We start from the raw sequence: 11,473 nt of genomic DNA on the forward strand, positions 1-11,473 counted from the left end.
TCTAGTCGCAACTAGTATCACACAAGAGGTGTGGGGATTAGGTTTCCCAGTTGCTAGAGTTCTTCCTTATATAGTCTTTAAATCAGGGTTTGCAATCAATGTTACCTTGGTAACAAAGCATTCAATATTCACCGTTAGATGAACAGCTGATTAGACTCAAGCTAATATCTTTCAACCGTTATATCAAACTTAGCTTGTTACACACAAACTTAGCTTCTAAGTGAAATATACATTAAAATCCTTGATTTCGACATATACAGTAACAAAACTGCTTACAAAAAGTCTAAGCGAAAAAACATCAAATGTTTAATAATACAGCGACGCGATTTACATGAAGTCACTAGTACCCACTGTTGTCATCCTTGAAGGATCGATTCTCATTTCACAAGAAGCGTAAAACCATAAATCAAGGTGCATACCCCTACACTCAACTAGGAAGCAAGCAAACAACCACCACATTACTTTTCCTCAGTACATGAAACATACACTTGTTTAGAGATGTCAATTAGTAACCCGGCCCGCGGGTTGACCCTAGCCCGGCTTGGCTGGGCTTGTTTCCTAAACGGGCCGGGCTAGGTCTGCTATATCTGACCCTAATAGAAAACAAGCCGGGCTAGGTCTAACCCGCGGGTTACCAGCCAACCCGTTAAATTAAGATAGTAACCTATAATCGGAGGTATCGGTAGAATTTCACCTGCTACCCAGGTAACCGGTAACTTCTCATTCTTATCTAAGTTTTCTAAAAGAAAGAGAAATCAGAAAACAGAAAACTTCTCTTCAAGACTTCAAGTTTTAGATCTGGACTGGAGGCAGAGGTATTCGTGTTCGTCTCTTTTTCTAATTTAAAACTAAATAGGGTTGTTTTTTTAATTCTGAGTTCTAAATTAGATTTTGATCTTTAGGTTTAACTATAATGATTTTTTTTTTTAATTTTCTAACTATCTGTTATTTTGTTTGATTTTCAGGGGTTAGGGTTAGGGATTTACTCGTAATCAACTAACCAAGTTTTATCCTTTAGGTTGTTTTTTCACTTCTAAGTTATAGATTAGATTTTGATCTTTAAGTTTAACTTTAATGATCTTTTTTTTTTTTAATTTTCTAACTATCTGTTTGATTTTCAGGGGTTAGGGCTTTCTTTAGACTACCGTTAAAGAAGAATAGGAAAAATTGGCCGATGATTTTACTTCTACTTTCCTAATCTAGGTGAGTAGTTCTAAGTTTTTAATGCATAACTTGTTTTAAGTACTGTTAGGTGTTTGTGGAAATGATTCTTAGAACCCCAATCCCTTTTTCACGAATTTGTGTCATTTAGTGTTAACTCATGTCTCTTAATGTCAATCTATCTCTTAATGTCAATCTATAATAAATTAATAATGCATAGATTGCTTACGTTATGCTTGTGAATATTTATTTGAATTACAAAGGTTTACTGATTCTGAAAATGGAAATGAACTCCATATGCAGCATGTCAAAATCAGAAAACACATGTTTTATTTTGGCTTACATGAAAGTGTAAAAAAGCATACTTTTGTTGGCTTTGACTTTGCCAGTTTGGGATGTGTACTTGTTGGGAAATTGACAGCTCTAGTCCCCTGTGATGTAGCTCAAGGCTTACTAATTTTGATTTTTGAATTCTTTATGTAGCTTCCTAAAATGTCAGTTGAAGAAGACCATGACGATGTCATGAGTGAAGAGGATATCACAGTAGTAGAGTCGATGACAAGTCAAGAGCATGCTTCAAAGAAAAGGAAATTTACATCAAAAGTATGGAATGATTTTGATTGGTCACGATACAAAGATGGTAAAGAAAAGGCTACGTGCAAGCATTGTAGGAAGGAATATGCTTATGACAATCAGAAAGGAGGAACATCAACTATGTCAAGGCATTTAAAGAAGTTCCCTAGACTGAAGATGCAAGATGTGGGGCAACTTTTGTTATCTACAAATAATGGAGAACTGGCTACTCGTGCACGCAAAATAGATCAATCAAAGTTTCGGGATTTAGTTGCAAGACTAATTATTGGTAAAAATCTCCCCTTTAATTGTGTATAATGGACCGAATTTAGGGAGTTATGTAGTTATCTGAATGTCGATGTTGAAACCATATCAAGGAATACTACAAGGTCTGATATTCTTAAAATGCATAAGTTCCAAAAAGAAGTTATTCGCAAGAAATTACAATGTGCTCCAGGTAAAATATGTCTAACATCAGACATGTGGACCTCCGTCAACACCACTGGATACATAAGTTTAACAGTACACTTTGTTGATCAAGATTGGGTATTGCAGAAGTTTCTTTTAAATTTTTCTCCACTGCCACCACCCCATACTGGTCAAGCACTTTCAGATAAGTTATTTCTGATGTTAAATGATTGGGGAATTGAAGGAAAAGTAACCAGCATCACTTTGGATAACGCTGCATCAAATACTTCATGTGTTAAGATAATGAAGATTCGATTCATTGCAAGGATATGTCGGATACTGGGAAAAGAAACTTTCATATAAGGTGTTGTGCTCACATAATAAATCTTATTGTAAAAGATGGACTGACAGAGATTGATCCAGCAGTAATCAAGATAAGGTTAGCAGTGAAGTACCTTAAAGGTTCACAAAGAAGAAAACAAAATTTCTTGGATACTGTCAGCTATTTAGGAATGTCAGTAAAGATGGGTGTTCGACAAGATGTTAAGACAAGATGGAATTCTACTTATCTTATGTTGCAAAGTTGTATTTCGTATGAAAAAGTCTTCACTCATTTGAGGTTGGTGGACTCTGACTATGCAGAGTCTCCTAATGGGGAAGAATGGGATCAAATCAAAGTGGTCACGAAGTTTCTCAAGGTCTTTTATGACCTCACGACTCTATTCTCTGGAAACAAGTATCCTACTTCTAATTTTTATTTTGATGGGGTTTGTCAGATTAAAGTATTATTAGATCAAGAGACAACTAATGACATTGAGTTCATCAGAAACATGGCGAAGAAAATGCAAGAAAAATTTGCCAAGTATTGGAAAAAATTGAGTCCAATATTGGCAATGGCAGTCGTTTTAGACCCTCGATTGAAGTTTGAATTTGTAGAGTTTACTTTAGAAAAGGTGTATCCTGTTGAGCGTGAAATGAAGAAGGAAGTTGATATTATTAGAAAAAGGATGGCGGCACTCTATAAAGAGTATCATACGGCGTCAACTTTAAGAGGTTCGACAACAACCAATGAAACTCAGAATTCAGGTATTGTAAATGGTGGGAATTCTGGACGCAATGGAAGTGCTTTTATGCAGGTGATATTTCTTTAAGTTTTAACTGCTTGAACATTTCTATAACTGTCCATATAGAACTGGTAGTTAATTGTTGAAGTGTTTTGATGCAGGAATTTGCCGCGGAAAAAAAAATGGTGGTCAACAATCTGACAAGTCAGAACTAGAACAATATCTAAGTGAGTCATCAGGATCAATGTCAACTGATTTTGACATCTTGAAGTATTGGAGAAGCCAAGAACTACGATACCCTAATCTTACAAGAATGGAAACCGATATTTTATCAATTCCTATTTCAACTGTTGCTTCGGAATCTGCATTTAGCCTTGGGGGAAGGGTACTTGACAGATATCGCAGCTCCTTATCACCTGAAAGTGCCGAGGCATTGATAACAACTCGTGATTGGATATATGGAATCGGTAAGAGGCTAAGTGTCTTGAGTAATATTTAAAATTAGTTGTAAGTCTATTTAACAATATATATGAGATTGATAATTAATTATTTTCAATTATATGTAGGAGCTGCATCAACTGATGTTGAGGAAGTGAAAGATAATGATATTAGTGAGGATGTATTGGCATTTGAGCCAGCAAACAACAATGAGGCAGTAAGTTCTTATGCGTCTAATTAGTATCTGTACTTCAACGATATAAAGCGGGTAATTATGAAAATTCAATTTATTTACATTAACACATCCTTTTGTTTGATATACTTTTTGCTGGAAATTACAGATTCATACTGGAGCATCTTGAAGTGATACACTTCTAGACACAGTTACAAAGATACATGGAAAAAGAACATTTTTTGGGCACTGATTTAGGAAATATTTTGGACTTCCATATGATATCACTGTCTCCTATTTTTTGTATAAATATGAAGGGAGACACTAACGATATATATTGTATATGTGACTGCATATGAGGGTTTAGGACCTTTAGGTTGTGATTCAAGATTTCAAAGTCAGTTCAGTAGACGGTAGCTTCAGTTCAGTACTTCAGTTTGTCCAATTTTGTATATAAAAGGACAAACATAGATAATAGTTACTGTCACTTTGAGGATTCTTATATGAATCACAATCCTGGACCTATATCCTTAATTCCTTATTAATGAATATGATACTTTTTGTGCAGGAATAAGGAATTGGTTGTTATTATGGTCTCCTCTTCACTAGTGATGAAGTGTTTTAGACTTTTAGTAGGTGATACTCTGTGGTAAACTGGTAGGCAGTAAAAGTGGAAGTTTGTATTTTTTGTTTGGTTTTATATATGTATGTAACTATGTCTATATGTATTCCACTCCACAACTTTGGTTTGGTTCATTTCAATCATGTTTTAGTTGTATTGTGGAATCTGTAATCTGTTTTCAGTATGCACTTTTTAGTATTTAGACTTGTGGTTGTTTACAATATTCATATTTTTAGCACAAAAAAATAATAAAGTCAAATATACCAGCCAACCCGCAACCCGTCAGAGCCAACCCGTCTAGGATTAGGGTTGAGGTTTTGGGCTTATACATGAACAGTACTAGGGTTAGGATTGATCCTAACCCGTTCATGGCTTGTCAAGCTAGGACCGGGTTGACCCTAGCTTGCCCGTTTGACAGCTCTACACTTGTTAACGATAAATGGATCTTACATTTATATCACACAATTTGATTTGTGATCGTTAGATCAGTACGAGTATCTTACGTTCATAAACACCAAAACTAAATTCCTATAACAGATCCATTCAATACAAAACTCACAATTTTAGTTCGATCACAATAGAAAAATTATTATCAAACGTTACATCAACCGAATCATCAGAATTAAACTCATACTCCAATATTAGTCATTTTCAACTCCATTAATTAAAGAAATTTTTATCATTTTAAAACCACTAGAGATCAACTGAAACTAAGATAAACATATAATTTACCCTAACCATTTTTATTGTAATTAACGCGGATAGAGTCTAGGTTCTATTCAATATTAAATTAATTGGTTCCTAAATAGGTATTAACGAAGAGTCTAAAAAAAAACTTGCCTTAATCTTCCGGTCAACCAGCCAATATAAACTTCTCAAGTAGAAGTCCCTTCAAGTATCAAGCCCTAAAAATCAAGAGGAGAACCATAAATGAACCTTTGATTTCGGAAAGGATAAAAATAAGAAAACTTGATAATACATCTATAAGATGCCGATCAATACCTATTTCCTAGTTTTCTTCCGCTGCTAACTCGCTGCTGCTAATTCTTTTTCTTTTTTCAGTTTTTCTCATGTTTTCTTTGGATATCACAAAAAGTAATATGCCTAACCCTTTTTCCTATGTTAACTTAAAAACCTAGAAAGACACCATGTAAACACCACTAATGGTTAAGGGACCAACACATAATCTCTAAAGAAAATGGATATATTACACAATATGTGTGTGTTCTCCCTGTCTTCGTCGTCTAAGAAAGCGTGGAATGCATGATCCATAAATATCATGTAAAAAAATGTATATGTTCTGAAAAAGCGGGGGTCTAACAACCACACCCAATATTTCGATTAGAAATCTGTATGGACTAACTCCAATATACTTGTAAGAGAATAAACTAGACAGTCAGACTCAATCTTAATAAAAGTATATCAAAGAGTTATATATCTCTTTCTCGATTCAATACTTATTCAAGCAAATAGAAATCTGCGAGTCTAACTGAATACAAGAGAAATCACTTGAACGGTACCAAAGACCAATGTTCAAGTATCAATCAATTTCAAACAACAACCAAAGGTTGGATTTCCCAATTGATTGATTCAACGTAGAACCTGTGATATTTCAATTATATAAACAAATATAATGTGGAAAAGAAATAACACAGACACCAGAAATTTTGTTAACGAGGAAATCGCAAATGCAGAAAAACCCCGGGACCTAGTCCAGATTGAACACACATTGTATTAAGCCGCTACAGACACTATCCTACTACAAACTAACTTCGGTCTGGACTGTAGTTGAACCCCAATCAATCTCACACTGATCCAAGGTACAGTTGCGCTCCTTACATATCTGATCCCAGCAGGGTACTACACACTTGATTCCCTTAGCTGATCTCACCCACAACTAAGAGTTGCTACAACCCAAAGTCGAAGACTTTAATAAACAAATCTGTATCACACAGAAAAGTCTATAGTAATAGATAAATCTGTCTCCCAAAGAAATACCTACGAGTTTTTGTTCCGTCTTTTGATAAACCAAGGTGAACAAGAACCAATTGATAAACCAGACTTATATTCCCGAAGAACAGCTCAGTATTATCAATCACCTCACAATAATCCTAATTGACTAGCGAAAGAAGATATTGCGGAATCACAAACGATGAGACAAAGATGTTTGTGACTACTTTTATATCTTTCCTATCGGAGAAATCAATCTCAAGCCAATCTTACGATTGTACTTAGTACGATAGAAACAACAAGATCAGATCACACAACTACAAGAAAAGTAGTATCGGTCTAGCTTCACAATCCCAATGAAGTCTTCAAGTCGTTAACCTATAGGGTCTCTGTAGAAACCTAAGGTTAAAGAAGAATCGACTCTAGCTAATATAAATAGTATCATACAGGAGGTGCGGGGATTAGGTTTCCCAGTTGCTAGAGTTCTCCCTATATAGTCTTTCAAATCGGGATTTGCAATCAATGTTAGATTAGTAAAAAAACATTAAATATTCACTGTTAGATGAAAACCCGATTAGATTCAAGATAATATATTTCAACCGTTAGATTAAAATTTAGCTTGTTACACACAAATGAAATGCACGTTTATTTAGGTTTGTGTAACCGTACCCAAACATGTACATCTAGTTGGTTCAACAGTAGATAACCAAATGGTTAGCCATATGAGCACTTTCATATCAACCATATTCTTCTTTACCATATCTATTTCAAATGATTCAAATTAACTAGTTAGAGAGTTGCTCAATTGCTTAGATCTTATATAAGTGTACAAGACACAATTGAAGCAAAAACGGTTTGATCACTCAAATCGATTCATGAACTTTATATCCAAGATTTACAAACTTGCATTCCTTAGTTTATATAAGTTTAAGTTCACGAAAAATCGTTTTTAGAAAATAACCAACTTAAGTACGTGGACTGTTACGCGGACTTAAGTACCCAGAATAAGTTTGTTTTCAGTTCACAAACTCCAGCAGAAATTCTCGGGTGTAGATGGGGAAAAACGATTCGCTGGTTTTTAGGGAAGTGAAGAGATGAGCGTGTTGTCGAGACTCCTCAACCGAGAAAACTGTTTAACTTCACACAGATGCACTGCAAAGGGAGTGCTTAGATTCGAGAGATCAATCTGTAGGATTCTGGCCTAAACCAAGTCAATGGCCGTTCCAGAGCGAATTCGGTCTCCAAGAGGGAGATGGGTTGATCTGTAGGATGGAAGCTGAGAATTGTATGGGATCAATGATGATCAAGGATTATGGATGTGTTGAAAGTTTATGCAAGTTTTCTGTGAACTGATGAGTTCAAATAAGTTTTGGTAGATTGATGAATTCTTGAGAGTAAATGCTCGAGAAATTCTGTGGAGACGACTGTTGTTGTCCTCAATTATGGATTCAGAGACTTATTTATATTGTCAAAATAGTAAACACCTTGATACCTTTAAGTGTGACGGTTTCTTGAGTGAAAGAGTGGGAAAGTGGGAAATCGTGGTGCAGTTCCAGGTCGTGCGGAGACTTGGTTAACCGTCCACCCACTACTTTGCTAACTCCTTCAACCGTTTGCATGACTTACTCACATTTCTCATCGTGGATGAACCCACGCGCCGTAGGCCACCATACCAAAACCCTAATTGATATCCCCCCATGTGACGTGATTGATATCTCACGAATCGTGGAGTCTGCATGACAGACGTGTATTTTATTAGTCAGTTGTTGACTAATTAGACAATATGTCTAAGTTTTGTTGAATCGAGCATGAGTGATCGAATGCTCTATGATTCATGGATTGGACATGTTAGGCGTTCTTAGATATTGCTCGTCTGAGCAAATATTGTGAATTCGAGCAATTGAGAATCTGAATATGGATCAATATTTGAGCAACTGAGAAAATATTGCTCAGTTCGACGAATTACTGACAAATCATTGAATATTGATAGTTGGATCAATATTAGAGTAACTGAGCAAGTATTGCTCAATTCGACGGATTACTGATAAATTACTGAATATTGATATTGATAGTTGGATAAATATTCGAGTAACTGAGCAAGTACTGCTCAATTCGACGAATTATTTTATTCGTGACGTGACCCAATAAAATATTAATTAAAATATTGGTAGACTACCAAATATTATATAATTAATCCATATGTTGATTGTTGGATCAACATAAATTTTATTAGTGTTTGAACTTACTCAGAATGATGATTTCGTGGAGCGTTTGTTCAAAAACCTAATTTTTGATCAATTATTGGTCAATTTATGAATTGTTGAAAATAGGTCATGAGAGAGGGAAGGACGTACCACATGGAATGAGGGAGTCCATGTGGTTCCCAAGTGCTTGAGTGAGTGTGCACCAGTTCCTTAGTTGGCAACTGGAAGAATGATGATTAAATGCCAGTTTCATAATTTATTGAAATAGTGCTCGATTGAGCATTAGGTGATAAAACCTAATTATGGAAAAGTAAGGTACCAACCAAGAGTACATGAGACCGTCCCTTGGTGGTCGTGGGACCAGATGATGGTAGTTTGAGCAAACTCCAGGTTGGTTGGAATGAGTTTGGACTCAGTATGAGAGATTGCGCAAATTAGGTCAAAATTATGAAAACGTGTGGGACCAGCTCGTTGCAAGACTTAGAGCCTCCCTTGGTCGGTCAAGGGAGCACGCCCATGTCACTATAATGTATGTATCTCAGTCCTGAGAGGTTCGGCATTTTCTGATGTGCGTTTGAGCAATATTTTGAATTTTCAGAAGAGTTCGATCTTTGACTGAAATTCTTGATTTTGCTCGAATGAGCAAGTAGAACTTTGCTAGTTTGATAAGAATTTGGAAAATATTAAAATAATAATATTTTAATATTTGATGTGAGTAGCCTAGTCGGTCATGTGACCATTTGACTTTTTGGTTTTTTTCATGGTTTGAGCAGTATTTGAGAAAATATGAAGAAATCATGATTTTTGCTCAAACTGAGGAGTTTCATGAGATGAGGGAACTAGCAATTATGAAAGACTAGGGATTGTAAGGTGTGGGACCGGCCACGGCTAAGGCATGGCCGGCCGGACAGGTAACCCGGTCCCGCAACACCTTTCCCTATTTTGTTATTTTTCATGAAACCGTGAAAATATGGAAAAACCATGAGTTTTGCTCATACAAGAAAAGTTGCTAGAATGAAGTAGTTTTCATGAGTTGATGGAAATAATAAAATAATAAAAAATAAGGGAAGAGGCATGGGACCAGCCACGGCTAGGGCATGGCCGACCGGTCGGTGGGCCCGTCCCCTGGGCGCCTCTTCATTATTTTAATATTATTATTTTCTCTCTCCTATTTTTTGTAGGATTCCTCATTTGTCCATATCTTCGAATGCTCGCTTGTGCATTTGGGTGCTCGTTCGTGCATCATTGTTGAATACACTCTCACCATTTTCTTGGGGCTTACTCAGTGATGGTCCAAATTCCCTGTTGTTGAGTATTTATTACTAATTCATGAGATTTATTAAAGAATGATTCATGAAACCGAGTAATAAAGGTGAGTAGTTATTTATTATCAATCCATAAGATCAGCCGTGGATTCGATTACGGATTCGGAATAATAAAATGAGCATTACCAACCTATAGGATCGTGGATTCGACTACAAGATAGAAGTAATAAAATTGTTTATTACCATTTCATGAGATCGGCCATGAATTCGATCATGAAGTCGGAGTAATGAGATTATCTTTTACCATTCCATGAGATCAGTCGTGGATTCGATCATGAAATCGGAGTAATGAGATAAAATAGTTTATCTTCTAGGAATTCATGGTGAATGTCATGGTAGAATTAATCTATTGCAGAAGGATATTAGCCAGTTAAAGTGTCATACCCATTCTGAAAGGTGTATAGTCAGGGAACAGTGTGTTGTTATTACATAACAGATTGACAAACAGGTGAATAGAAATGAGGGATAATTTGGTGATAAACACCTCTTGGATCTAAGAACCAAGCCAATTATATGGGCAAAATATCCGCATCCAAGGATGAACACTTCATTAACTTTTAGATAAGATTCAACAGAGTTTTCTTACAGCTTAGATGAACAATTATTGGGTCTAACCCTACTCAGTGGATGATAAACACATGTCCCCAATCTAACGGACACCATCCACCAATGAGAGAAACACTAATACACCCACATAACTACTAAGGTCGGACTGGACTGGTAGTCTAAGCTAAACACATAGTGACATTACCTTCCCCTGAAAAACATCCTTATCCTCAAGGATGAACTTTGGATAGTGAGTGCGAATGTTGGAGAGATCTTCCGATGTAGCATTCTCTGGAAATGAATTAGTCCATTGGATCAATCCTTGTTTTACCAGCCGGTTGCCCTGTTGAATTGTCCTTGTCTCTAAGAGCTTTTCAGGTAGCATGATAATTTTGCCTTCATGATCTACTACTGGCAGAGATGGTGAAGAAGTGTGTTGCTTCCCAATGTGCTTCTTAAGTTGAGAGACATGAAACACAGGGTGAATACGAGAGTGTGATGGTAAATCCAGCTTGTAAGCCACCTTGCAAATGCACTGTAGAACTTGAAAAGGACCATAAAACTTAGAAGAAAGTTTAAAATATTTCCTCAAGGAAAGAGAGGACTGTCTGTAAGGTTGCAGTTTGAGGTAGACTAAGTCTCCAACCTCAAAAGTTCTATCTGTTCTGGACCTGTCAGCATATAGCTTCATTCTCTCTTGAGCTTTAAGGAAAGACTCTTTGAATATATCAAGGAGATAAGCTCTATCCTTCAAGTAATCTTCAACTGCAGCAACTGAAGTGGTTGTAGCAGAAGGAAAAGAAAGATGAGGAGGTACATACCCATATAGAGCTTGAAAAGGAGAAATATTCAAGCTGGTGCGATAACTTGTATTGTACCACCATTCTGCAAGTGCTAAGAATTCAGTCCATTTCCCAGGTTTGTGTCCAGTGATGCATCTTAGATAGTTTTCAACACAAGCATTGACCCTTTCAGTCTGGCCATCTGATTGTGGGTGATAAGCTGTACTG

General features: G+C 36.3%; 1 protein-coding gene and 1 long non-coding RNA gene across 2 annotated transcripts; both read left to right on the forward strand.

Annotated features, from left to right (window-relative positions):
- The first annotated feature begins 1,653 nt into the window (after window positions 1-1,653).
- LOC113350668 (zinc finger BED domain-containing protein RICESLEEPER 2-like) lies at window positions 1,654-3,293 on the forward strand. The gene is made up of 2 exons (XM_026594801.1): window positions 1,654-2,023; window positions 2,542-3,293. Exons 1-2 carry the CDS (start codon window positions 1,654-1,656, stop codon window positions 3,291-3,293), a joined length of 1,122 nt encoding a protein of 373 aa, XP_026450586.1.
- A 286-nt stretch (window positions 3,294-3,579) lies between these two features.
- LOC113352980 lies at window positions 3,580-4,024 on the forward strand. Its single transcript, XR_003361010.1, has 3 exons — window positions 3,580-3,673; window positions 3,773-3,861; window positions 3,986-4,024. It is a non-coding gene; the product is annotated as an uncharacterized LOC113352980 (long non-coding RNA).
- The last annotated feature ends 7,449 nt before the right edge of the window (window positions 4,025-11,473 follow it).

This window comes from Papaver somniferum, chromosome 2 (assembly GCF_003573695.1).
Source record: "Papaver somniferum cultivar HN1 chromosome 2, ASM357369v1, whole genome shotgun sequence".
Taxonomy (NCBI): Eukaryota; Viridiplantae; Streptophyta; class Magnoliopsida; order Ranunculales; family Papaveraceae; genus Papaver; species Papaver somniferum.

Coding starts and splice junctions, on each gene's coding strand:
- LOC113350668 (XM_026594801.1), top strand. CDS start 1,654: ATGTCAGTTGAAGAAGACCATGACGATGTCATGAGTGAAGAGGATATC. Junction 2,024..2,541: donor AGTTGCAAGACTAATTATTG/GTAAAAATCTCC, acceptor TTATTGTAAAAG/ATGGACTGACAGAGATTGAT.